Source organism: Myotis daubentonii, chromosome 5 (assembly GCF_963259705.1).
Source record: "Myotis daubentonii chromosome 5, mMyoDau2.1, whole genome shotgun sequence".
In the NCBI taxonomy this organism is placed as follows: Eukaryota; Metazoa; Chordata; class Mammalia; order Chiroptera; family Vespertilionidae; genus Myotis; species Myotis daubentonii.
The window spans coordinates 68,463,715-68,489,382 of NC_081844.1; the positions used below are offsets into that span (position 1 = coordinate 68,463,715).

At 37.0% G+C, this 25,668-nt stretch overlaps 1 protein-coding gene across 4 annotated transcripts; it reads right to left on the bottom strand.

The window, feature by feature from the left end:
- C5H4orf33 (chromosome 5 C4orf33 homolog) lies at positions 1-25,603 on the bottom strand. 4 transcript variants are annotated; one of them, XM_059698032.1, is made up of 8 exons: positions 25,463-25,592; positions 22,225-22,357; positions 15,689-15,878; positions 13,284-13,344; positions 10,090-10,141; positions 9,760-9,959; positions 7,048-7,202; positions 1-1,213 (listed from the first exon to the last, which is right to left on the bottom strand). In XM_059698032.1, exons 3-7 carry the CDS (start codon positions 15,867-15,869, stop codon positions 7,097-7,099), a joined length of 600 nt encoding a protein of 199 aa, XP_059554015.1. In that variant the 5' UTR covers positions 15,870-15,878; positions 22,225-22,357; positions 25,463-25,592; the 3' UTR covers positions 1-1,213; positions 7,048-7,096. The 4 variants fall into 4 exon arrangements, with proteins under 4 accessions (XP_059554015.1, XP_059554014.1, XP_059554013.1 ...); XM_059698031.1 differs by lacking the exon at positions 1-1,213 and having other exon boundaries at positions 4,606-7,202; positions 25,523-25,603; XM_059698030.1 differs by lacking the exon at positions 1-1,213 and having other exon boundaries at positions 4,606-7,202.
- Between the last annotated feature and the right edge of the window lie 65 nt (positions 25,604-25,668).

A 25,668-nucleotide genomic window follows, 5' to 3' on the forward strand; every position in this document is an offset into this window, starting at 1 on the left:
AAACCCTTGAAACAATATATGCACTCATATATATGATGTACTCTGATATTTTCAATTTATTTAATTATAACATACTACGTAGATTCCATAATCCACTTCCTAATAAGTGTGCAACCTGTAGCCTGAAAAGACACTGATTTAGATCATTCTACTTCATTACCTTCAAAAGAAAATGGTCTTCTCAGAAAGGAGAAAAGATGCATTGTCACTGTTGCAAACAATAAAATGTTAAGGACAGGAAGGAAGACATTCACAATGTTTAGGTTTTCTGTATGAGTAGGTTATACAATCATTTAGAGTAAATTCGTGCTAAGTTACTTCAGTGTCTAATAAATAGAGATAAAAAACCATTATAGTTATTGCAAGTTACTCAAGGGTTTGTAGCTTGGTTGCCCAAGTTTTCATGTCTTCGAAAGCTTGTCTTTTGACTTTCACAAATAGCAAGTTAGGAAAGATTTAGTTTAGATGCAGCCTGGGTTTTCTTCCTCTCCCATATTCTACTACACTCTGACTCATTCCCTATTCATGGTAAATACTAAGAGATTTGCAATCAGATGAGCTACTAGTCCACCAAAGTCTACTGCTGCGATGACAGAGACATTACTGCGATAAATAATACACAAAAGGGTCCTGGGAAAAAATGGGTCTCTCTTGGCAAGTGATTTATTAATAAGGAGTAGCTTGAACATTCATCTTCTCTGAGAGCATATGTACTGCATTAAGGGCTTCTGAACATCTTTTGCTCCCACATTTTTTTTAGCAGTGCTTGTAGAGTCAGGTAACAATCCACAAAGCCCATCTGGAACAAGGGCTCGGAGTAGGTTGAATTTGGCTGTCATTTCAAACAGGAGTGAGGAAGTAGGAAGAGCAAAACAGGAAATGAGGAAAAAGCAAAACAAGGAGTGTTATTAGTTGGCCACTGGGGTATGATTCCTTCAGGGAACCTCTAAGGAGCAATGTGGAAGGGACCTGAGAATTGTCAATCCGAGGAATGAGAGAGAGGAGTATGGGTCCACTGACTTCTGTCCTCCTTGGTCAAGAGCTGTCTGTGGGGTGTTAGCTCTTCACACAGGGTAGTTGATGTGTGAGAATGACCAAGTGGGTTCCTGTGGGTAGTCCATGCAGCTGAGGCAGCAGTGAAGCCCTGGCAGAAAGCAAGCTACACAGCGCAACTGATGCAAGGTGCTGTCGGTTCACGGAGTGCCATTCGTTGCTGGAGTAAAAAGACTGAAAGGACCGGCGGTTAGTCAGAAGAGCTTGCTAATGCACTGTGGAATAAGTGTGCTAATAAAGCAATGTGTAAAATACCATGTAAAACTAAATGAGAAAAAGGAAATTATTTTGGGGTTTTGAGGCATGAGTAGAAGTGCTGAGGGCTTAATTTAATTGTTTCATCCATTTGCTATCCTTTTTCTCTTTAAGTATCAAATTAATTATATTCATTATCTTCTGCCCCAAAAGTCGAACTTAAAAAAAAAAAAAAGATGAGAAAAAAATTTTTCTACGGTAATTTTTTTAAATGTCCAATAAAATATTTTAGACCTAAAAGTAAAGAAAATATTTCTTTTTGGATTGTGACTTATACTTTACTGGCACAGGGTAGGGAGGGCATGAAAAAACACCTGAATAAATGCAGGCACTGTGTAATCTATTTAGGTGGTGAGGAGAGAATCTGCATAACACTGTGGTGAACAATTCAAAGCACAGGGAGGAAATGCATTCACGCATACTGTTCAGCGAAGGAATTATTACTTTTTCATGATCCTCAAGTTGAAAAAAAAATTTGAAACAGTTATCATAAACACCAACTCTCAAATATTGAGTTTCTATAGGGTGCATTGTTTGTATCTTATTAATGGACTTTTCAAAAATTATGTGGTTAAATTGCATGTTCTTTTCAAAAGAAAATGTTCATAAAGTGTTTTTGCTTGCTTGATATTGAAAGGGGAACATATTATCTAGATGAAAGGTGTTTTAAAAAAACACATCTAAACAGATTTTAAAAATACATAATAGGTTTTAGAAAGCCCACAAACCACAACATCAAAGTCAATATTTTATATGGCTGTGATTGTGATCTAGAATATTTGGGCTTTACTTTTTCTCCACATTATAAAGTTACCAGGGGCCCAGTGCATGAATTCGTGCACCTTGAAATGAACTGTGGGCTGCAAGGCTGCAGTGGGCACAGGAGCGGGTCTCAGCCCATCCTCTGTGCCCCCACCTGGCCCCTGTCTGCCAGCAGCCCCGCTCATGCTGCTGTAGCTCTCAGGTGCTGATGGCGCAGGCCCTGCTTGCACCTGCTGATGGCCCAGAGCAATCGGGGCAGGCGCCAGCAGTGGGTGTGAGCAGGGCCATCACAGGCAGCAGGTGCGAGAGGCAGCTGCTGGCCCCAATCGCCCCTGAGGAGCAAAGAATTTTCAGTAACCACCAGAGGATCGCCCCGATGACAGCAACTGGCACCCTGCCTTGGTCTGGCGCACCCGCTCACTTGCTCCACCATCCTGCCGCAGCAGATGGCCACCATATTCCACGCTCTGCCACCTGCTGCCAACGCCGCCATGTACCATGCATGCCCCCAGTAGTCAGCGCACGTCACAGCGACCAGTTGTTTGGTTGTTTGGCCGTTCAGTCTACTTGCATATTAGGGTTTTATATATATATAGATGACTTAAATCTGAACCTATAATTCACAGTGATTGATTCATTTCTAAAATTGAGATACTCTAAAATTACCTTATTTTTTGTCCTAAGACAGGGGTGGGCAACCCCTGGCACACGTTCCAAACATGGCACACCAGTAACTTTTGCTGGCCCGCAAAACCCTCTCTTATAATCTTCCATTTACAATTTTTTTCTTAATATCGACTTTTTTATTTTTAAGATAAATTCAGTGTAGGTGCATCTTAAATAATTTTACATAACAAGTTATCTTAAAGACCATAGACATGGCTGACTTTGAAATGCAGTTGATTGAATTTCAGAGTAGCTCAATTGGGAAGCAGAAATTTATTGACCTTAGAGTTGACTTGGAAAACATTGAAAAAAAGCGATTAGAGACAGGAGTACCAGAGAGAAGTGTCGAAAACGAACTATTGAGGACTTGGAATGCAATTCCAGAAAATTTTTTCTGTTTAAAAAACTTTGCAACAGCATTACTCTCCATGTTTTCATCCACATACGCTTGTGATTCTTTGTTCTCAGTGATGAATTTTGTTAAGTCTCGTAATAGGAGTAGCCTGACGGATGAAAGTAGTAGCTCGTGCATATCTCTGAAGGTCACGAAATATAAACCTGATGTAAAATCTCTGTCATCAGTGATGCAGCAGCGAAAGTCCCACTGATAGTATCAAACGGAGTCATAAAGTTTTCTGTCAGACTATCAGTGTACATGTATACATTAAAAAATAAATGTATTTTTCATCATCATATACTGTGTTTTTGTCACTCGAATGAATTTTATTATTTCTTCAAGGTTCTTCACATACGTACACCTTAAGAGATATTAAGTAGGCGTAACATGTTCTCAAAAAATTAGGGTTGGCACGCAGAAGAATTTTGAGTCAGAGATTTTGCTGGTTTTGGCATGCACTCACAAAAAGGTTGCCCACCCCTGTCCTAAGAGTTTTATATGCATTTATAAAATTATTTCAGGTAACATAAATAAATCACCCTAGATTATTTAAAATATGCCTTTCCTATCCAAAACTGGCAGACTGTTACCGTATCAAATTAGTTAGTTGCTAATATAACTTCTGTATTTAATCAAAGACGCCTAACACTGTCACCATGATATGTAGTTATAGTGCTTCTTGTACAAGTCAGCATTTATTTTACACCAGCTCTTTTCATATAGAGAAGATATTTAATAACTGAAAGAAAAAAAAAAGTCAGTTGATAAGTCACATTTAACCAGCACTAATGATTACTTAATGGAACAGCATAAACTTGAAGTGAACACCATTTACAGATTATTTTATAACAGCATTTTATTAAGGAATAATTTACATATAGTAAAATCACAAATCTTAAAATATATACAGCTTGAGGAATGTTGACAAATGTATGCAGGTATATACCATCATCCAGATCAAAACACAAAACATTTCAACCCAGAAAATTCCCTCATGCCCCTTTTCCAGGTCATTTGAATCCCTTGCCCTTATGCAGAACAGCTGTGGTTCTGATTCAGGCTAGCCTAGTTTTGTGTATAATTGGCCTTCACATAAAAATAATTATACAATATCTTCTCTCTGATTTATTTTTCTCAGCATAATGCTTTTCAGACTCATCTAGGTTTTTGCATGCATCAACAGGCCATTCTTTTTTACCAGTAGTATTCCATTGTCTGACTCTATCAGATTATCCTTTCTCCTGGGGATAGAAAATTGAGATTGTCTACAGTTTGGCGCTGTTATGAATAAAGCTGCTAAGAACATTCATTTTTCTCGAGTCTATATCTAAGAATGAAATTGCTCAATCGTAGGGTAGGAGTGTATGTAACTGTGCTAGAAATTGCCAAGTAGCTCCCAAGTGGTTGTACCATTTACATTCCTGCCCACAATGTTGAAAGATTCCAGTTACTCCATGTTCTCATTTTCAGGGTTGTTGTTTTGTTTTCTGCTGTTTTGTTTTTTGTTTTTGTTTTTTTAGCCAATTAGCCATTGCGTATTTTGTAATTTTAGTCATTCAGTAGCATCTTCCTGTGTTTTTAATTCACATTTCTTTGATAAGTGAGGTTGAGAGCCTTTCTATATACTGATTGGCCTTTTGTATGCTTTCCTCTGTCAAGTGTCTGTTCAACTCTTTTGCTCCTTAACTGGCTTGTCTTTTTATTATTGATACTGTTCTTTACATATTCTAGGTAAGAGTCCTCTGGCAGATATGTGTATTTTGAATATTTTATCCCAATTTTGGCTTGCTTTTTCACATTCTCACTCAAGGCTTTTGATGAGAAGCATTTAATTTTGATACAGTCCAATTTATTTGTGTGTGTTTTTTTTATTTTAGTGAGTGCTTTTTATGTCCTATTTGAAATCTGTTTCCTGCAGATTGTGAAGATTTTCTCCCAGATTTTTTTATTTTACCAGTTACATTTAGGTTCATTTTTTTTTTCTTTTGGAGTATGTTAGAGGTCAAGGTTCATTTTTTTTACATATTTTTCCCAGTTATTCCAACACCATTTGTTGAAAAGACTATCCTTTCCCTCTTAAATGCATTGGCACCTTTGTCACAAGTCAACTGACTCTACATAGTTCTCTTCCTGGTTTCTCTATTCTGTTCCATTGATATTGTCTAAATTTATGCCAAGGTCATACTGTCTTCACTATTGAAGATTAGTAACAAGTCTTGATTCAGTTAGTATATGTCTTCCAACTTCATTGTGTTTCAAAACTGTTTTGGCATTTCCACACAAAATTTGAATCATCTTGTCAATTTCTATCCCCAAAAAGCCTCCTAGGATTTTAAACTTGGATTGCATTGAATCAATAAATCACTTTGGGGAAAACAAATTAGACATTTATTCTCTCCTATATAGCTGGACAGTCCAGATAGATTACTCTACTGCATAGTTCAGAAACCAGGCTCCTTTGTCTTTCTACTCAACTACCTATCCCTGGGTTGGCTCCTTGCTGACACAATGAAGCTAGTGTGTTACCTCAGGGATTCATTCTGCAACTCAGGAAAAAGGAAGGGGAGGGCGAAGGACAAAATGTGTATGGCAGCTGAGTCTTTCATCTTTAAAGCATCTTTTCTTTAAGCCCCACCAGATACTATATACTCATATCTCATTGATGTAAACTGTTTTATAGAGTCATTTCTATCTGCAAAGGCATCTGGGAAAATGTAGTTTTTGAGTAGAGCCCCTAAAAATTAATGTTCTGTCAGTAAAGAACAGGAGAACGTATGTAGTGGGTAGGAACTAGGTATCTGCATAAGTAATAGTTTCTAGAGATCAACCAAAGAACTTGTGTGCATATATTCATAACCCATAGACACTGACAATAGTGTAGTGAAGGCCTGGGGTGGGGGGCAGGGTTGGATTAGAAGGGGTCATTGAGGGGAAGAAGGGGATATATGTAATACTTTCAACAATAAAGATTTCTCTTTTTAAAGTTTCTTCTGCAAAACTGCTAATTATTTAAGTTTAGAATGCTGGAGAAGGAACAGGTAGAGAAGTTCATAAATGATTTACTAGATTGCTTATAGCTCTGAAATATGTTATAACAGAAATTTTAAAAATTGTAGACCATGATGTTTTGATGTTTACAAAATGAGTACATTCAACACATTGTTTACTAGCATTCAGAAAATGGCATTTCTTTATAAATAAAAGCAGAAGCTGTTATCTGAATTCCATTTCTTCTACAAAGTAAAAATAGTCATAAGACAGGAAAAATAGCTAATTTAAATAACACATGTATCTTAATGATGCCTTAACAGATGTGAGTATCCTGTTCGACTGAAATATATCCTTGTTTTCTACCCAGTTCAAGAATGAACAACAGATTCTGAGTAAAGAATTAATGTACATGGAGTTCAAAAATGTGAAAATAAGATTTTCCTATCTCAGGCTAGCTAAGATTTAGGGAAGTGAGAAGAGAAATAATGATTTGATTGACAGAGTCAGGGATATTTAGTGTAAGGATGATGTGAAGCAGATGACAGAATTTACTGACACTGTGGCTCCTGGACTAAATGACTGTAAGAAAAATTTTAACTTTATAGATATACTAATCTACAAACTTTCCATTTTCTTGTTAATTTATACAAAATTTGTCAGAGAAATACTATATTTTCATTGACCTTTATGAGAATACTTATTGTTGAAATGTTTGCACATTATACTTGAAAGAGATTATATTTATTACTAGAGGCCCAGTGCACGAAATTTATGCACTGGTAGGGTCCCTAGCGGCTGCTGGCTGCCAGCCAGGGCCTCCCTCCCTTCCCCTGGCTGGCCCCACCCTCTGGTCAAACTCCCAGACAACTCCCTGTCGAGGGGACAATTTGCATACTACACTTTTATTATATAGGATGATTTACCTTAAAAAGTATAGAGAAGAAATGATTGATATGGTCATCTACTATACTCCTATACATCAGGTTTCTCTGTTAGCCACAGGTCAGATTCTGGTTGTTTCCATTCTTCTCCAAGCAGTGTGTTAAAACTGAAAGGCTTGAAGTATTCCAGACGGTGGCTAAATGCAAAGAAAAAGAAGGTGGGAATTGAAATGAATTATGCATTTGAAAAATAGGTGACCTGAAAGGCTATTCATTCTGTCACATCTGTGATAGGACAACATTCTATTTTAAGAACACCAAAGGTAAGATATATTCTGTATGTATAATTTTCTCACTCTAGCTCTCAAACATTAAGCTCTGAAAACATTCACCCCCATCCCAAAGCACTTAAAATCTACCCTCAAAACCTGACTCGTTCCATTTAGCCTTAAACAAATCATATTATATTTTTACAGATGTTTTTACATTTAAACTTTGACATACTTTATATCAGTCATATGAACTACTGTTTTAGAAGTTTCAGCTCTATAGATAAGAGGATAGACACCTTTGCCCAAGCAAAGGAGGTTGAAAGAGTGTTAATCCTAGCTCTTTTCGTCCTGGGAACATCTATTAAATATTATGGAGATTTCTATTGTGGTTTAATTGGGAGAGAAAGGTTTAGCTAACATGCTGCAGTGGAACTTAGCTCTGCAGCAGATCACTCTGCCTTGGCTGGGCCCTGGCCAACAGCATAGTCGCACTTTTACCTAGGGTAAGCCTCCAATAACAAATACATTGAGGAGTCGAACATATTATAGCACTAAGGAGCTAAAATATAAGATATTAGCTGGTAAAGAGCCAGAGAAACAAGCCATCTTGATATAAGGGCCCTGAGTCACTTGCATCTAGATCCTGGGCCCATTCTGCTTACCTGGCCAGACTGAACCAGTTTGAGTCTCAACTGTCAATTCCGGGTGAAGAGGTTCAGGAACCAACAGTGAAGGTTAAGAGAAAACAAGGGAGGCTAGGTAGGAAGTGTCAGGACTGGGGAGAAAAGCAGAGGAAAGAGAGCAAAGTGTGTCAGGCAGAAAAAAAGGAATAGGCTAGAAGAGATGAAGGCAAAGTGAGTGAAGAAAGAGTACGACAGGAAGGAGAAGGCAAACGGAGAAAGGAAGGACAGTATTTTCAGGGGTAAAATGACAGGAGAGTCAGTCCACCATGGTGCAAAGTCCACGAGTGTTAGCAAAGACAGCTAGATATTAATAAAGGAAGGGAGCAAAGGAATCAGACATCATTAAGTATAATAAACTAGGAAGCTGAGTCAGACACTAAGCCTGCTTCAGTAGGAGGTTGAGCATTCACACGCTGCCCAGGGGCCTGCTGTATCGGGGCCTAATCCCTGAAGAGTACAGGAAGGTCCATTATTGGTCATTACCAGGGGAAGAAGAAAAACAGCTGGAGAAATTCCTCTGCTGGACACATGCCCAGTAGAAGCCAAGACGATGCTGGGGGAGTTAAGCGCTTGCCCAATAGGGGCCAAGATGGTGACCATGGCACAGCGCCAGCCAGAGCACAGCTGTGAACACAGACTAAGCAAGTCAATGAGGACAGGGACTGAACTTAACTGAACCAATGGCACAGAATTCATGGGCACTGGCCTTTGCTCTTGACTTGATGAAGACAAGGCTGGACTTCTTTCACAGCGGGACAGAGCTGAATCCAGGGCAGTCCTTTGATTTTGCTTCTACAATAAATCTTACCACTGCTTCTCATCCTCCCATACACGGGTCTCCAGAATGCTTTCCTATCACTCTGTGAAAGGACCCCAATTCCACTGGCAACACTAGGATATCTCTGTTAGCTCTTCTGAACACACATACCCGCCAGACTGTCTTGGCCACACTGAGTACACTCAGAGAGCTAGAGAGCAGGAACCCCAGCTTGCCCTAGGACAGAATCTGGCTTTCCCAAGGGAGTAAAGCTTGCTGCAATCCATGAGGCATTCATATGGCTGGACAGGAGCTATATTCTCCTTAGGTGACAGCTTCAATGAGATACGACTCAAATTGGGCAAGTGTAGGAGATACCTGGGCTTACATGCCCGGTGCCCACAGGGGCCAATATCTCTTATAATAAGTCCACAGGCATAGCTTCTAGGGTCTCCACAGAGAATATGACCGTTAAAGGGAAATCCAAAGCGATGCTGTCCCCCATCAGGTACTTATAATTTATTCATAAAACTTTCTGTCCAGATGCAATTTAGCAATTTAGGAGTCATCTTTGTTATAAGTTATGTTGCCCAGAAACCTAGATGACATTTTTATCCTTATAAGGTTACCAAGGGAAGACAGCTAGAGAGTTAATTGAAGGTCATATTCTCAAGCAGCAAGGGAAAGAATTTATTAACCCTTTGTTCACCAAGAATCTGAATGTATCTGGCCAGTCAGCTCTGAAAGGGATGATAAATGAATTTATAACAATACTTCTATAGCAGCTGTTCCAATATTCACTAAGCAAGATTTTTCTCACATTGCCATGGAAACATAAGTGCTGTACTTATAGCAGTGAGAGAGACTAAGCGGGTCCACAGTCTGTCAAGTATTTACTAAGAACCATCAGGGAACACAGTACCCCACTAGGTGCTTGTACACATGTCTCCTTTGACTGAAAAATGTTATCACTGCTCTACCAAAAATTAATTTCCAAAAAACCCTCACAGTTGGAACATATCTTCATTCATTTTCTACTTACAAATCAGGTTTTTGTCCTGGTTGCAGTTCATGCTGAGGTACAGGGTAAAGAGCTTCATAGATTCTTTTATCTTTAGATCCATGAATTGCAAATGAATTGAATTTTGTCACATTTGGTGGAAAATAACTCCAAGGAAGATAAGCTCTGCCTTCCCATTTTGTCTCTCCTCTGGACACTTCGAATGATAGAGCAAGTTCTTGCTACAGAAATGATATGTGAAATATAAAAGTTAAATTCAGATTTATAAGTTAAACATATATATTAAATATTATAATGTATATATAGATCTTATACACTTAAGAACTTTGTCTCATATTTTCATTTACTTACTTTCCACACATTTCTTCTTCCAGATAATAAAAGCACCAAATGTTGTCCATGGCTGTGGAAATTAAAATTCCTCATGAGTGTATGAAAGAAACAAACATTATTTTCTTCACTCTTCTTTATATCTGCAATGGATGTAACAGGCCTCTAGTTTATAATAATCAAAAGATGGCCCTAGCCAGTTTGGCTCAGTGGATACAGTGTCAGCCTGTGGACTGAAAGGTCCCAGGTTCAATTCCTGTCAAGGGCGCATGCTCGGGTTGTGAGCGTGGTCCCAAGTAGGGGACGTGCAGGAGGCAGCTAATCAATGACTCTCTATCATCATTGATGTTTCTAACTCTCTATTCCTCTCCCTTCCTCTCTGTAGAAAATCAATAAAATATATTTTAAAAAAAAAAAAGCTAGACATGTTCAGATTGCCTTTTATATTATTTAAATATAAAACTATATAAAAGATGAAAACTCAGCAAAGGGGTGGGGGATATTATAGTATTTGGAATCTATGATAATAAAAGCGTAATATGCTAATTAGACTTGAGTCCTTCCAGAGGAAGCTGGGGCTTTGAGGGAAGCCAGTGCTGGTAGCTTGGGGAAGAAAGGCCTACTCTTGCATGAATTTCATGCATTGAGCCGACCTCTAGTCCTATCTAATAATAGACAAACATGGTAATTGACCGTACCTTCACTACGCCTCCCATTGGCTAATCGGTGAGATATGCAAATTAACCGCCAACAAAGATGGCGGTTAATTTGCATAGTAGGCGCGAAGCAGCGGAGCGAAGGCTGAAGGCGGCTCAGGCCGGAGCGAAGGCCTGGGTCCCGGGTGCCGGAGGAAAACCGGTGCCGGCAGCCAGGGGAAGGGAAGGCCTATTGCACGAATCTTTTCGTGCAACAGGCCTCTAGTTTATAATAAAACTAGTTTCAAAAACAAAAGTACCCTAAGAGAAGCTGGCACCAATTTCCAGGTGAATCCAACAACTTTACTAAAGGTTATTTCTATAAGAAAACTGTCTTCAAGCTCATGAGGAAGAAAATATAAAATATAGGTTGTCTAAAACTGTATCTGTCTGCCTCTTGTGTTTTCCTGCTTTCTACCATTACTTCAGACACCAATGTCACATTTTCAAAGAGAAACTACATATCCTCAAAAGGAAAAGTCTAATAAAAGAGCATAATTGGGATTAACCGGGTCAATAAGAATCAAAGATTTTCGAGTAGTTACATGAAAGAAATTTATTGTCTCTGGAAAAGACTATATCTAAACACTTCTATACAGATAGTCTATTGTGAGCTTTTCAGGGGGATTTCCTTCCGAAAACTATTCTAACACATGACAAGTATTCTTTCCTCTGCTTATTTTTATTGTTATGATGCAAGCTTAATAATATCCTAGGAGAAGTAAAAGTTCGTATAAATGAAAACAACAATATTCTTCACATTGTTTTCCTAGAGAGTAATTGTTACAGGAATTGATTGCCTGAAGCGAAACCTTGATTCTTGATTATTGAACTGTACCAATATATATGAAACCAAACTACTTTAAGGATTTTTTTAATTTTTAGAACTTATTAATTTTGTACATAATAGTTATGTAATATCTTAACAAAAGAGAATCTAATTATCCTATTCATCCAGTGCTAAGTAATCTCTTTATGAAAATAAACTGGTATTTTTATCTAATAAAAGTAAAACCAAGGGTGAAACTTTAGAATTCTAGTAGATCCAAGTTCTTTACTGTCTTGTAGACAAGTTATAAATCTTTTTGCCTTATTCTCACCTGTATGGTGAAAATAATCACACAATGGGTGAATATTTTTTTTCCTTATGTGACAGTTTATGACAATCATATTTTTCAATAAAATATTTTGGCATGTTAGTTGAAAGGTAACATACAAAGATACTAGGTTATTCCTCTGAAAAATATAATTGGAAACAGCTACATTCTCCACATTAGAGTTAGCAAAAAAATCAAATTAAGGGAAAAGAAAATGATATCTAAAATCTTGTTTAAATCGATTGGTTGGAACTTTCTTCCCAGCCTACAAAGGCTAATGGATACTAGATACTGAAAGACATTTAAATGCCATTTAAAATGATAATCACAATACAAAAAAAAATATTCATTACTCAATATTTTACTAACTTAAAATTTGTTATAATATAGATGAGAGGTGGGCATAAATTCATTTTTTCATATCTACAGGACAAATATTGTCAACTAGGTAAAGAAGGTTCCCAAAGGAATGGTTAAATTTGAACAAAGAGATTGCAAGGTTAACACTTTAAATGAGCCTAGAAAAAACGATGTGTGATTTATCCCTGGCACTGAACACAAAGTGACATAGTACATACTCAATAAATAAATGGAGACTACTGTACAGCCTATGAGGGAAGGCGGGGGGTGAGGGGGTAAGAAATCAACCAAAGGACTTGTACACATGCACATGAGCATAACCAATGGACACAGACAGTAGGGGCATGAGGGCTTGTGCTGAGGGATAGGGGTGGCCGGGGAGAGGTCAATGGGGGGAAAAGGAGACTCATTTAATACTTTAAACAATAAAGAATTTAAATTTTAAAAAATGAGGACTAAATGAAGAAACACGTGAATACATTAACAAATACATAAAATGAAAGTGTAATGTAGTTATTTTTAAAATTTCTTAAAAGAAACATTTTCATACATTAGTTTAATTTATTATATCTATACGTCTCTATTTCTGAGTAGCTAGGACATAATGCCAATTTATAGAATGAATAATGAGTTTCTGTTTTATTATAATATTTCATTTGCAAAAAAAAATTATTTTCAAATTTATTAAAAAGACCAACTACACAGTAAAATGAAAATAACATCAACGTACTATTTTCAAATATCTGTAATATATACAGAGTGTGACAAAAGTAGGCTTACAATTGTTTGTATGGGAAATAATACAATAGTTAATAAATAATAATATAAGAATAAACTCTGTTTTGCATACTCACAACTTTAAACCTACTTTTGCCAAACCTGTTTTAAACATATATTTTAAATTATACAGTTATTTGAAAATAAGAAATTATACATAGTTCAGATTGGCATTTGCCCTAGTTTGTTGAAATTAGTAAATTTTTACTATGTCCACATGATTTATACCTAGAAAACAATGTGTTCAAGTAATATAGTAATGAGTTAAAAAAAAATTTATACTTACGGGCAAAGTTCAACTTCTAAGTACTGTTCAGTTATGTCATTCAAGAAAAATGCTTCTACAACTTTTGAAAACAGAGATATAAAATATTGAGAATTTAATTATGCTTCAACAAAAATTATTTATTTATTCCTTTAGAGTATAAAATAAATTAACTCATTATTTTTAATTATAGCTGTATCCTCAGTAGGAAAAGGGACAAAGAAAATAAATAGACATTGCTTAGAAATAAATCACCATCAAATTTTTCCATATCAGATTGCCATCAATTAAAAAGATGAGTAAAGCCTAGTGCTGGTGAGGTTGTAAAGAAATCAACATTATCATATAGACTTTAGGCCAATTATCTTTTTCTGGGAATCTATCTTAAGGAAATAATCAGACAACTAGAAAAATAAGTAAATATAATGCTAGTCATCAAAGTATTGCTCAAAAATTAGATATTACCTAAATGGTTATCTCCTATTATATAGGATCATTGCCTATTATATAAATAAATCTTCTATTATGTAGGAAAGCTACCATATAAATTATGAAATTTATGTATTCTATGTATGTAACCATTAAAATCAAAGACAGTTAAATTTTTTTTATATGAAAAGATATCCATGATATTTGACAAGTAGTCTACAGAGCAATAACCAAATCAGCAAATAAGTAAACCTTTCAATGTATTAATAAGTGATACTACAAAGAGAATAAGGGGCCAGGTCATGAAAAATCTTATATAGAAATCATATTAAGAAGAACTTATCTGGGGAGGAGCAGAAGCCTGAGAAGGTTTTTAAGTAGCTGAATAATGACTTTAAATTTTTCTTTTTAAATGTATCTTTATTGTTGAAAGTATTACAGATGTCCCCTTTGTTCCTGTATTGATAGATCACTCAACCTTTCAAGAGAGAAGGATAAAGTTAAGGGCAAAAAGACTATTTAGAAGTCTCTGTCCTATTTGAGGTAAAAGATGATGAAGCGATGATGGGAATGAAGAAGGGGTACTGAAATAGAGAAATATTTAGGAGGGGAAATTGGTAGGACTTAATAGATAAATCCAAACATAGTGAGAGAGAATATCTTGGAAAAAATTCACATTTCCATATTCAGTGATTTGATGTATTTAACTACCATTGATTGAGACTGGGCAATTAGGGAAAGAGCAGGTTTATGAGAAAAGTGGGTAAGTTGAGTTTGGTACTTGTTGAGTAGATAAGTCCCACTGGTGTGTACACCAATGGGAAGCTGATATATACAAGCTCTGTATCAGTAATAGACAACATATGTTTAACATTTTACAAATTAATCTTGACAAAATGCATGCCATACAGATGGTATAGAGTAGATGTTAGTAGGGACTAGAAGAATCATCCAAGGTTTCTTTGGCCCTGGATGATATGGCTAAGTTGGTTGGAGTGCTGTCCTGTGCACTGGAAGGACATGGGTTCAATTCCAGGTTAGGGCACGTACCTGGTCACGGGTTCAATTTCCAGTCAGGGCACATACCTAGGTTGTGGGTTCAATCCCCGGTCAGGGCGCATTCGAGAGGCAACTGAACACTGTGTCTCTCTCACATGGCTGTTTCTCTTTCTCTCTTACCCCAACCCTCTCTAAAATCAATTTTTTAAAAAAGGTTTCTTTGAATAAATGGAACTTGATTTAGACATTGAACTATGTGCATTAGACGCAGGAGGAACAGAATGAGAAAAGGTACATGGGTGAGAATGTGCATGGATAGTAGCCTTTTAGAAATCAAGAGGTTTTGGTTGAATATGATAGCCCCTTTCATGAGTCCCCAGAAAGTTTAAAGGAAGTATTTGAACTTTATCTCCAGAATAGTAATGGTTTGTGATCTGGAGAATGGCATCATAAAGAGTCTTTTTACAAAGATAAGTTTGGTAGCTTAATTAGGAGACATTAGACAGGGATCATATAGCAAACCTGAAAGTGTAATTTTATGGTGTCTTTTAACCTTCGTTTGATATGTGAGATTACTTGTCAGTACATATAAAATAAAAACTACATTTCATATTGAGGTTGATAGTGTTTCTATAATAAGTAAAACACCCTAAAACTTCCATAAAGAAGGTTTATAAGGTTAAAGTGGCAATCTGAAGACAAAACAAGAATGCTGAACTCTTCTCAGACTAGGTAACAGAAGTAAAGGAAGGACATATGGCAGCAATTTGGAAGTCTGGATTTGTAATTGCCATTTTTCACTGTTCTAGTTATAGAGTTAAAGTCGCATAGGTAATGGTGAAAAAGTCAGAATGAGAGATTGGTAGGAAATATCACACACTGCATATGTCAGTTGCTCAGAAGCACTCACTTCCTTACAGCAAGATAAAATAATAGCTCTGTGAGAGGTTATTATAAAAAGATTTATGTCTGCAATAAAACACTGTACTTCCACTTACCTTCATAATCCCACAGTCCCTTGAAAGGCTTTCCTGGTTCTCCAAGCGGGGCTGGAGGATCATTGAAAAATGGAGCACTGACTTTCAACATCACTCCTCCATCACCTGGGTTCAGCCTGACAAACACTGGTTCATGCGTCACTGGAGAACCATCCCAAGTGTGTTCAATTTTAAAATCCATCTTTAGACACTAAAGAAAAAAAAAGACATATTAAACAAACTCTTTAACAATATAGAAATGTTTCCCTTATTCAGAAATGAAGTGAAAATTTCCAATAAGCCAGCAGGACGACAGCAGCGTGACGAGAAGGTTCTCAGAGTCCAAAGGCCAGTGAGCTGTGGCAAAATAATGGACACCGAGTTTTACCGTAAAATAGGTAGTTGGACCCAAAAGCGTTGAGACTTTAAGTCTAGACCCAAAATTGTTTCTTTTTACAACTGTAATTAAGCCCACTGCAGAAATTGTTCATGTGCTTAACAACTATAAGCATTATGAGTTTTTATGCCATTCTTTGTCATTTACTGTAAAATGTGCAGGTGTCTAAACTATTGGGTCCCTTGAGAACCAAGATCTTTAAAATAAAATTCAATTTGAATAAAATATTCTATCATTCAGCAGAAGCATTTCTGTTAGTACCTATTCTTTTGGTTAAAACCCTGTTTTTTTTGGGGGGGTGGGGGGAAAGAGGACTCCAACTATTTGAAGGTTAGTAAACTTTAATATTGTCTTCCTTGTTCTCAGGGTATAGATTTTCTTAATCTATTTCAAAAAAATTTAAATGTGCTTTTATTGATTTTTAGAGAGAGAGGAAGGGGGAGGGATAAAGAGATAGAAACATCCTCGAGAGAGAAACATCATTGATAGCTGCTTCCTGCACATCCCCTATAGGGATCAAGCCCACAACGTGGGCATGTGCCCTGACGGGGAATTGAACCTGTGACCTCTTGGTTCCTGGGTCAACTCTCAACCTCTGAGCCTGCTAATAGCTGGGCTTCTTAGTCTATTTCAAAGTTTAAATGCTGACAGATTCTTTTTCCATTTTTCTAAGGGTGAAAAGAGATTAATCAAGCAATTTGGTCATTTAACACTTGAAATATCAAAAAGTGACACAAGCGGTATTTGCATTTTATACTGTTTTTCCAAAGATTAAATGGAAGGACACATTATTATATTAATAAAATTACATATTGTTGAAAACTACAAATTGGGCATTTTATAAACATTATCTGATTTAATTTCACTAGAAACTAGCAGATGAACTATTATTATCCTCAGTACAAAAGAAGAAACTGACTTGTCGAAGGCCACATAGCAGGCAAATCAAGAAATTGAAACAATGCCAGCCATGTTTACCCAGATGAAGTCATTTTAGGAATCTGGAGGGAGATGAAAACCTTATTTTAGGGGTAGTGAATTCTCCAAATTATACTAGATTCATATGCCATGTTCAGAGGAGAATCTTGATTAGTAAATGATGATATTTTCATGCCAAACCGGTTTGGCTCAGTGGATAGAGCGTCGACCTGCGGACTGAGAGGTCCCGGGTTCGATTCCGGTCAAGGGCATGTACCTTGGTTGCGGGCACATCCCCAGTGGGAGTGTGCAGGAGGCAGCTGATCGATGTTTCTCTCTCATCGATGTTTCTAGCTCTCTATCCCTCTCCCTTCCTCTCTGTAAAAAATCAATAAAAAATATATTTTAAAAAAATGATGATATTTTCAGACTGCAATTTATATACCTGAAATCTTTGAAGGCATTTCCTTGTTTCATATGTTATTTTTACTGCAAGTAGTAAAGTGCTAAATTTTCAATACATTTATTTCATTGACTGTGTATGGAGTACTAGCTATGTGTCAAGCATTGGAAGATCCAAATATATAAGCTCTGTGTCACATAAGGAATCCAACATCTCTGAAAACCTTTTTTTAAAGTATGTAGTTCCCTGGCCAGGCTCAGTTGTTGGAGCATCATCCCATACACCAAAAGGTTGCAGGTTCCATTTCCAATCAGGGCACATACCTAGGTTGCAGTTTCTACACCCGGTCAGGTGCATATGATGGCAACCAATAAATGTTTCTTTCACATCAGCGTCCTCTATCTCTATCTCTATCTCTATCTCTATCTCTATCTCTATCTCTATCTCTATCTCTATCTCTCCCCCTCTCTCCCTTCCTCTTTCTCTAAAAGCAATAAACACTGGAAGCATGGAACAGTGTAGAATCTCCGAGGGAAGGTGGGGGGAAAGGTGAGGGGGAGGTAGTCAACCAATGACTTTGTATGCATATATGCATAACCCATGAACACATACAATAGGGTGCTGAAGGCCTGGGGCAAGGGCAGGGGGTTGAGGGGGAGAGGCGGGAGGGAGTCAATGGGAGATAAACTCTAAAATTAAGTAGTTCTGGTATTACAACCCATTTGCAAGTAAAAGCATATTAGAAAAGGATAAGTTTAACAATTTATACTGAAATAAGCTCAGTGAGTGATAAGACTATAAATATAAATTGATCCTGATTTATGTGGACTTTAGTCCTGACTTGCATGGAATAAAACATTAATAATACATTTATTTTCTTTAGTTAAAATATCTAGATACCTTCTTCAAAAATAAATCTATATCCTCTACGCCAAATTTTAGTAAGTATCTTCTTATTACATATAGGAAGAAATAAGAATAAATCAAGATATTAAAATGCTCATTAAAGCTGATTCTGGTGGCAATATGCTGAGGGAACATGCTATTCTCCTAACTTGGAATTTGACAATCCTGGCAAAACATAGCTCAGCAACTAAGAAATGTTAGTAGATTTACTCATTCTCCATACAAGCATCATATCCACAAAATGCTGCACACATTAAAGGGTCCCCGATTCTATTCAATGGGATTCCACTAGAAAATTTTCAACTTCCAGCTCTTTCAGACAATCATCTCTATCTCTAATTGGAATTAAGCTATATTCAGTGATGAGCTCCTAAAAGTGGCCTGTCACTTCCATGCACACATGGTGGTCAGACTTCAAATTACTTCCAAATCTAATCTTACCTGAAGGATAAGAGATTAAAAGATAAAAGCAAAGAGTATAAGACAGTGGTACCTCAAGTCTTTCTACCAGTTCCTTATGCCTTTTCCCCTAAGTTTTTTTTTTTTTCAGCATTGTTTGAAAATTACTGCCAGAAATATTGACTAGACTTCCACCATCAGGGAGGAGAGTCATGGCTGACATGACCAAGGATAGAATATAGTTTTGGCTTTAATTGCATAAAATTACTTTATTTTCTTATCTGAACAACAAATTTGTTAATCTGCTTAAAGAACACTCATGTCAGTCTAACCATGCATAATATTGATAGGAAAATTACCCTAACAATTACAGTTTGCCAACTAGTTTACAGTCTAATCTAAATATAGCATGGACGCAGAAAGAGACAAATGATTATCTCTTCAACTCCCTGGGGATACCTAGGACTGTCTCCTGAGGCTTAACCTCCACCACCTTTCAAGTTCTTGTTTGCACATGTACCCAGACAATTAAATAGTCAATGCACTTTTTCAGTCCAGGTTGGTGTGCTTCCAGTAGCACTGGACTCCCTGTCATTCTCTATTGTCCCTGCACTGCTCCATTTTGACTCACAGCACTTAAACCACATGACCTACTTGTTTAGTGTCTCTGCTTTCCCATATAGAATGCCTGTAACAGGAACTCAGGTATTTGTTGAGTGAATAATTGTTCTAATCTCTGGATCTAAAATGTCATGACTCTAAGGTTTTATGAAGGAGAAATCAACTGTGTTAGTGGTATCATTTTCTCTTTCAACACTAAAATGACAGATAACTGAGATGATGTATCGAGAAATTTCCTTTCAATTTAGTTTATCAAAGATTCATTAGCTACTTACAGTTTTTCAGGCACCATGCCAGGTGCTAGGGAAGTAAAGTATAAGAAAGACGTCTATGGGGAGTTGAGCTAATCAACCAGGTCTATTATCAATTGGTTCATTTTTGCAGACCAATGAAATAAAGGTGGGTCCCTACACCAAACTGAGTTTCAAATGAATCAAAGATTTAAACATAAAAATCAAGCCATATAAAAACAAGAAAGAAAAAAGTGGGAGGATTTAAAAAAAGACAATAGTAGAAAAAGCCTTTTAAAATATAACCCCAAATCCAGAACATATAAACAAAAAAAAATGGATACATACATTTGGCTTAAAAGCAGAAGTCTGCCTATCCCCACCAAAAAATAAAACCCTCACCATTTCAAAATCAAAACATAGTCTGGAGAAAAATATCTACAACTCATATTTCAGACAAATAACTAATTTATTTAATCTTTAAAGGGCTCCTAGAAGTCAATAAGGAGAAGACCAAAATCCCAACAGAAAAAATGGGTAGAGAAATGAACAGCTAATTCACAGAAAGAAAATGCAGAATGTTCAACTTCACTTATAATGACAGAAGTTGGTTAGTGTGTAGCATGTTAGTTAGAGTGTAGCGTGTTGACCTGAGACATCAAGGTTGAGGGTTCAATCTCCGGTCAGGGTACATACAAGAAGCAACCAATGAATGCATAAATGAAAACACCAAATCAATGTTTCTCTGTCTTGCTCTCTTTCTCTCTCCCACTCCACTCTCTCTCTCTGAAATCAATCAATAAATTGTTTTTAAAGAAATGCAAAATAAAAAAATAAATTACTGTTCTTCACTTAGATTTTCAAGGATCGGAAAGTTTGATAACATGTTAATGAGGACACTGAGAAGCAATCACACTCTGCTTTTGGGGCATAACTGGCACGGCCTTTGTCAAGGGCAACCCCTCAATAGCTATCTAAATAAAAAATGCAAATATCCTTTGACTCAAAAATTCTAGTTCTAGAAGTTATTAGACCTGCACATATTCAAAGTAACATAAGTGTAATAATATTCACTGCAACGTTATTTAGAATAACAAAATGTTGTAAGCAATTTAAATACCCATCAGTAGAGGACTGATACAGAAAATATATCATATAAGGAAATACTACATAGCTGTTAAAAAGTGAGGCATCTCTATACATACATCTAAAATATACTAAGTGGGAAAAAGCAAGGTGCAAAAAAGTAAGTATTCGATTAATAAAAAGGAAGACTAATTGCATGTATGCTTGTGAATGCATACAGTATCTCAGGAAGCATAAACAAGCCAGTGGCAGCAGTGGTTGCCTCTTTGGATCTACCTAACACAGGGGAGGAAGGGAGACTTACTTTCAACAATATCACTTTATTGTTTGTTTATTTTTTTATCTATTTGAATTTATACTATGATAGATACACATTACTATTCAAAAATACATGAATAATTTAAAACTCTTGTTAAAGTCTAATTTAAGGCTAGGTCTCTCTTTTTTTGTTAATCCTCAACCAAGGATATTTTTTCCATTGCATTTTAGAGAGAGTAGAAGGAGGGGGAGAGAGGGGGAGAGAGAGAGAGAGAGAGAGAGAGAGAGAGAGAGAGAGAGAGAGATGAAAGAGACACCTGGGTTGGGGATCTGACCTGCAACCCTTTGATGCACAAGCAGACACTCTAACCACTGAGAAACACTGGTCAGAGCGAAGGCTAGGTGTCTTTAAAGTGTATGGTAACTACCTCTTTTCTCCTTTATATTATGTATGCTGAACCTGTCTAAAAAGTCAGAATGGATATTAGGAACATTACTTAAAGAATATATTCATTCAAGGTGATCACCACCTTGCTATGTAATTTTAACGTTGGCTCTTAAACTTTCTTAAAAGAATGTTGCCAAAACTGGTTTGGCTCAGTGGATAGAGCGTCGGCCTGCAGACTGAAAGGTCCTAGGTTCGATTCCGGTCAAGGGCATGTACCTGGGTTGCGGGCACATCCCCAGTAGGAGATGTGCAGGAGGCGGCTGATCGATGTTTCTCTCTCATCGATGTTTCTAACTCTCTATCTCTCTCCCTTCCTCTCTGTAAAAAATCAATAAAATATATTTTAAAAAAAAAAGAATGTTTACTATTAATCCTGTTTTTCCCCCACATTTTAACTGCTATTCTTCAAATTAATCTTTCATCAAAAAAGGTCAAAATTAATTTTAAATTATTGTCATGCTTTCCCTATATGCAAAGCCATTTAAAAGGACATGAAGGAAGAAAGAGGAGAAAGAAGTTCAGAGTATTAAAAGCTTAAGAGAGGGGGGAAATTCCACGAAGGTTAAAAGAAGGGAATTATGGAAAAGGTGTTTCTCAACAGAAAGTTTTGCAAGGGCAATTTCCAAATTCCACGAAATTTTCTTTAGTTTTCTACAAAACTTATTTCTTTTTCGTTTCCATTCTCCACATACACACACACCCCTTCCCCTCCAGTTAAAAGAGAAAAGGAGAAATGAGTAAGTCAGGCCGGAGAGAGAGTAAACTGTGCCAGCAGGCAGAGGCAGCTGAATAAGTTACCAGAGAAAAAGCTAACGACAAGAATGGGGAAGGGTGCAAGGAATGAGAATGAAAAAGAAAACAACAACAAAAAAAACATAAGAGAACACAGACCAGGAAGCTCTTCCTCCACCAGGCTTGCTACATCCAGCTGACTTCACTGGAGAGGACTCGGCTTAGGCTCCGCCCAGCTGCCTACACATTCTAGGGGTGGAGCTTGGAGGACTGAAGCAGACACATGATTTTTCTAGGAAAGAAAATGTTGAAGGACCATCAGTGAACATCTGAAGACTCTTGAAGTGTGAATGGTTTTCTAGATGGAAGAGTAACCCCACAATATAAATCCTGCGCAACAACTTTAAAATCAACTGCAAAGTATTAAGATTAAAATAGAACATGTACAATGATAATTCACTAAATGCAACTAAATGCTAATTGGCTATATAAGCCAAACCTGGAAATTATTTTATACCAGCTATAAATAATATTACCCTAGCTGTAAATTATATTACTCTACTGGGAGGCATCTACATAGTGGTCAACAATGGTGACAATGGAACCAGAGTGCCTGGATTCAAATCCCAATTCAGACACTTTCTAGTTGTTATAATCAGAAAGTTATAAAATAATTTTAAAATAGCACATACCTTCAAAGGTTTTTGTAAGAATTAAATTTGTATATATCTGCATATTAGTATATTATATATATTTATATTTAAACAACAGTGAAAAGTAAAAGTCCTAAAATGTTCTTTGACTAGCAATTGTTGGCATGGGTGTTTTCTTAAAAGAAAATAACAGCTGCTGTCTTTGGTAACAGAAAAGGTAGATTTTCAAATGACTTTATATCTTGACCTCTTTCTGCAATAATGGGGTAGTTCTGTATTGCTCCATATAAATTACAGAATAAATATAGAAAAGGGAACATCTGTAATACAACAGTAAAAATAAGCTTTTTAAAAATAGAAGGGGTAAAAAGCTGGACTAAATTTCACCTTTTCACAGTTTCATTTTTATTTTTATTTTTTTAATATATTTTATTGATTTTTTACAGAGAGGAAGGGAGAGGGATAGAGAGTTAGAAACATCGATGAGAGAGAAACATCGATCAGCTGCCTCCTGCACACCCCCCACTGGGGATGTGCCCACAACCCAGGCACATGCCCCTGACCGGAATCGAACCTGGGACCCTTCAGTCCGCAAGCCGACGCTCCATCCACTGAGCCAAATCGGTTTCGGCAGCACAGTTTCATTTTTAAAAGTTATATGTAGAATATATTGATCATGAATTGATTATAAACTTGCTTTTTTTCTGAAATTTTTAACATTTTACTCAATTACATGAGCATAAGGGACATTTCAGTCTCATAATCTTCACTTACTTACAATATTTTTAAAAATATATACTCAGCCCTAACCGGTTTGGCTTAGTGGATAGAGCGTCAGCCTGTGGACTGAAGGGTTCCAGGTTCGATTCCAGTCAAGGGCATGTACCTTGGTTGCCAGCATATCCCCAGTAGGGGGTGTGCAGGAGGCAGCTGATCAATGTTTCTCTCTCATCGATGTTTCTAACTCTCTATCCCTCTCCCTTCCTCTCTGTAAAAAAAATCAATAAAATATATATATTTTTTAAAAATATATCTACCCTATTATTCTAGTTTTTATACGTCTGTTCATGCAAGAAATTCATTTCAAAGTTTGTGCCGGTGGGTATTATTGGTGCTTTTTGAACTGAAGTGGTTATCTTATAGGAAACAAGACTATGAAACAGGTAGTCTGACCTTTGAGATCATAAAATATGGTTAAGTGTTCTAAAGATGTACACCTGGTTCTGGTTAGTTCAGTTCCACCTGTCCAAGCAGTTTCAGTATTTATCGACCTATTTGCCTACATTTACTGTCTCCATCAACAGTGTCGACTTATTGTTTCTATATAGGATTAGATGTATCCAGGATGTGCTTGCTCTTTGCTTTCACCAACACTAATATATCTTATCGACTTTCAGTGTAAATTGTAGAATCAAGTTTATACCTACTTGTTTGATGCCAACTTAAACCACAATATGACAATATTCAAAGTTCAAGTGTAAGAGGAGATACAAGCAAGCCCTTGGGGAGTCAGCGAGAAGTTCACAAAGAAAAAGTCATACACTGACCTTTGAAAAAGAGTTGGAGCTTGCACACTCAATTTCTCCTTTCAACAAGTTTTAATGTTAACTTAATGGCTGCTAAAAGCCAAATCAAGTTCAATCTTCACTAACTCAAAGCTAACTTAAACTTTTGTATGGTCATTTACATAATTAACATAATTAATGTTTAGAGCAGTGGTTTTCAACCTTCCTAATGCCGCGACCCTTTAATACAGTTCCTCATGTTGTAGTGACTCCCAATTCCATTGTTACAAATTGAACATAATTAAAGCATAGTGATTAATCACAAAATAATATGTAATTATATATGTTTTCCGATGGTCTTAGGCGACCCCTGTGAAAGGGGTCGCGACCCACAGGTTGAGAACCGCTACTTTAGAGGAAGGGACCATCATATTCTCTTAATAATGAATATGGAGAAAGCCCATAACAGGACTTCAAATACGTACCTATTTGGACACCGTTGGACAAATTTTTTAAATTTCTCAATACATTCTGCTAACATTACTTTGTATATATAACATTATGAGCTCAGGACCACAAAATTTAACTGTTAAAGAAAAAGCCAAATTGAGCTACATCTATGACATGTCTGTTTAGTGAAACTACTTCAATCCATAAAAAGTCTATTAAAAAGCACTAAAACTATTGGCTAGTTCAAGTTAACATTTATATTGCTAGCACTGAAATTTCCTCCAATGCTGTTGAAAAAAAATGATAGGGTTTATAAATCCAGACAAAATCCATTTTAATAATGGGAATTGTAATCCGCCCACAGATGTAAAGTTTTGCCTAATTCTTTTCTTGTAAAAATGTAATTTTTGTTTTTCCCCCTTTGGGGGAAGAAAGTTATCTCTAAAGAAACAACTGCTGAATTTGCAGGGCCTTTGGAGTACTTCTAACTACATGCCTCATTGCTACTCAGTTAAATATTCAAACAACTGTCTCCTTTCTCCAAAGACCCGAGAGGGTGAGGACGGTACTTCGTTTCTGGAGATTACCGAGTCCTCACTCAGAAAGCCTCCAGCAGGTGAGCCTTGGTGTGGCCTCTGAAGACGCCAGTCTGAGTTTTGCACCCCCCATCCCCCCAGAACCCCAGATCCTTTCCAAACCTCCCCCTCCCCGCTTTGGAGAGCGGGTTCTCCCAGTCCAGAAGTCTAGGAAAGATACTGGGGAATTGTAAACACCTATTTAATGACCTACCTAGGTTTACATTTTGGGGGTTTTCTTAAACAAAAAAAAATACCAGCTGGGTCCCCCCACCTGAAGACACAGGCCCGCCAGCTTTCCCGCCACCACTCCGCCGGCTCAGCTGGCTGTCATCCCCCTTCCCACAGCTCCGCTCCCAGCTTGACAAATAGCCAATAGCGTGCGAGGACGCTAGGAAGCGTGATGACGTTAGCGCTGAC

What these genes read in the sequence shown, in the direction of transcription:
- C5H4orf33 (XM_059698032.1), bottom strand. Translation starts at nt 15,869, where the DNA reads ATGGATTTTAAAATTGAACACACTTGGGATGGTTCTCCAGTGACGCAT. An exon ending in TTAGAAGTTGAACTTTGCCC is followed by an intron (nt 10,142 to 13,283) that starts GTAAGTATAAAT and finishes TAATTTCCACAG; the next exon opens with CCATGGACAACATTTGGTGC. An exon ending in GAAGAAGAAATGTGTGGAAA is followed by an intron (nt 9,960 to 10,089) that starts GTAAGTAAATGA and finishes TCATTTCTGTAG; the next exon opens with CAAGAACTTGCTCTATCATT.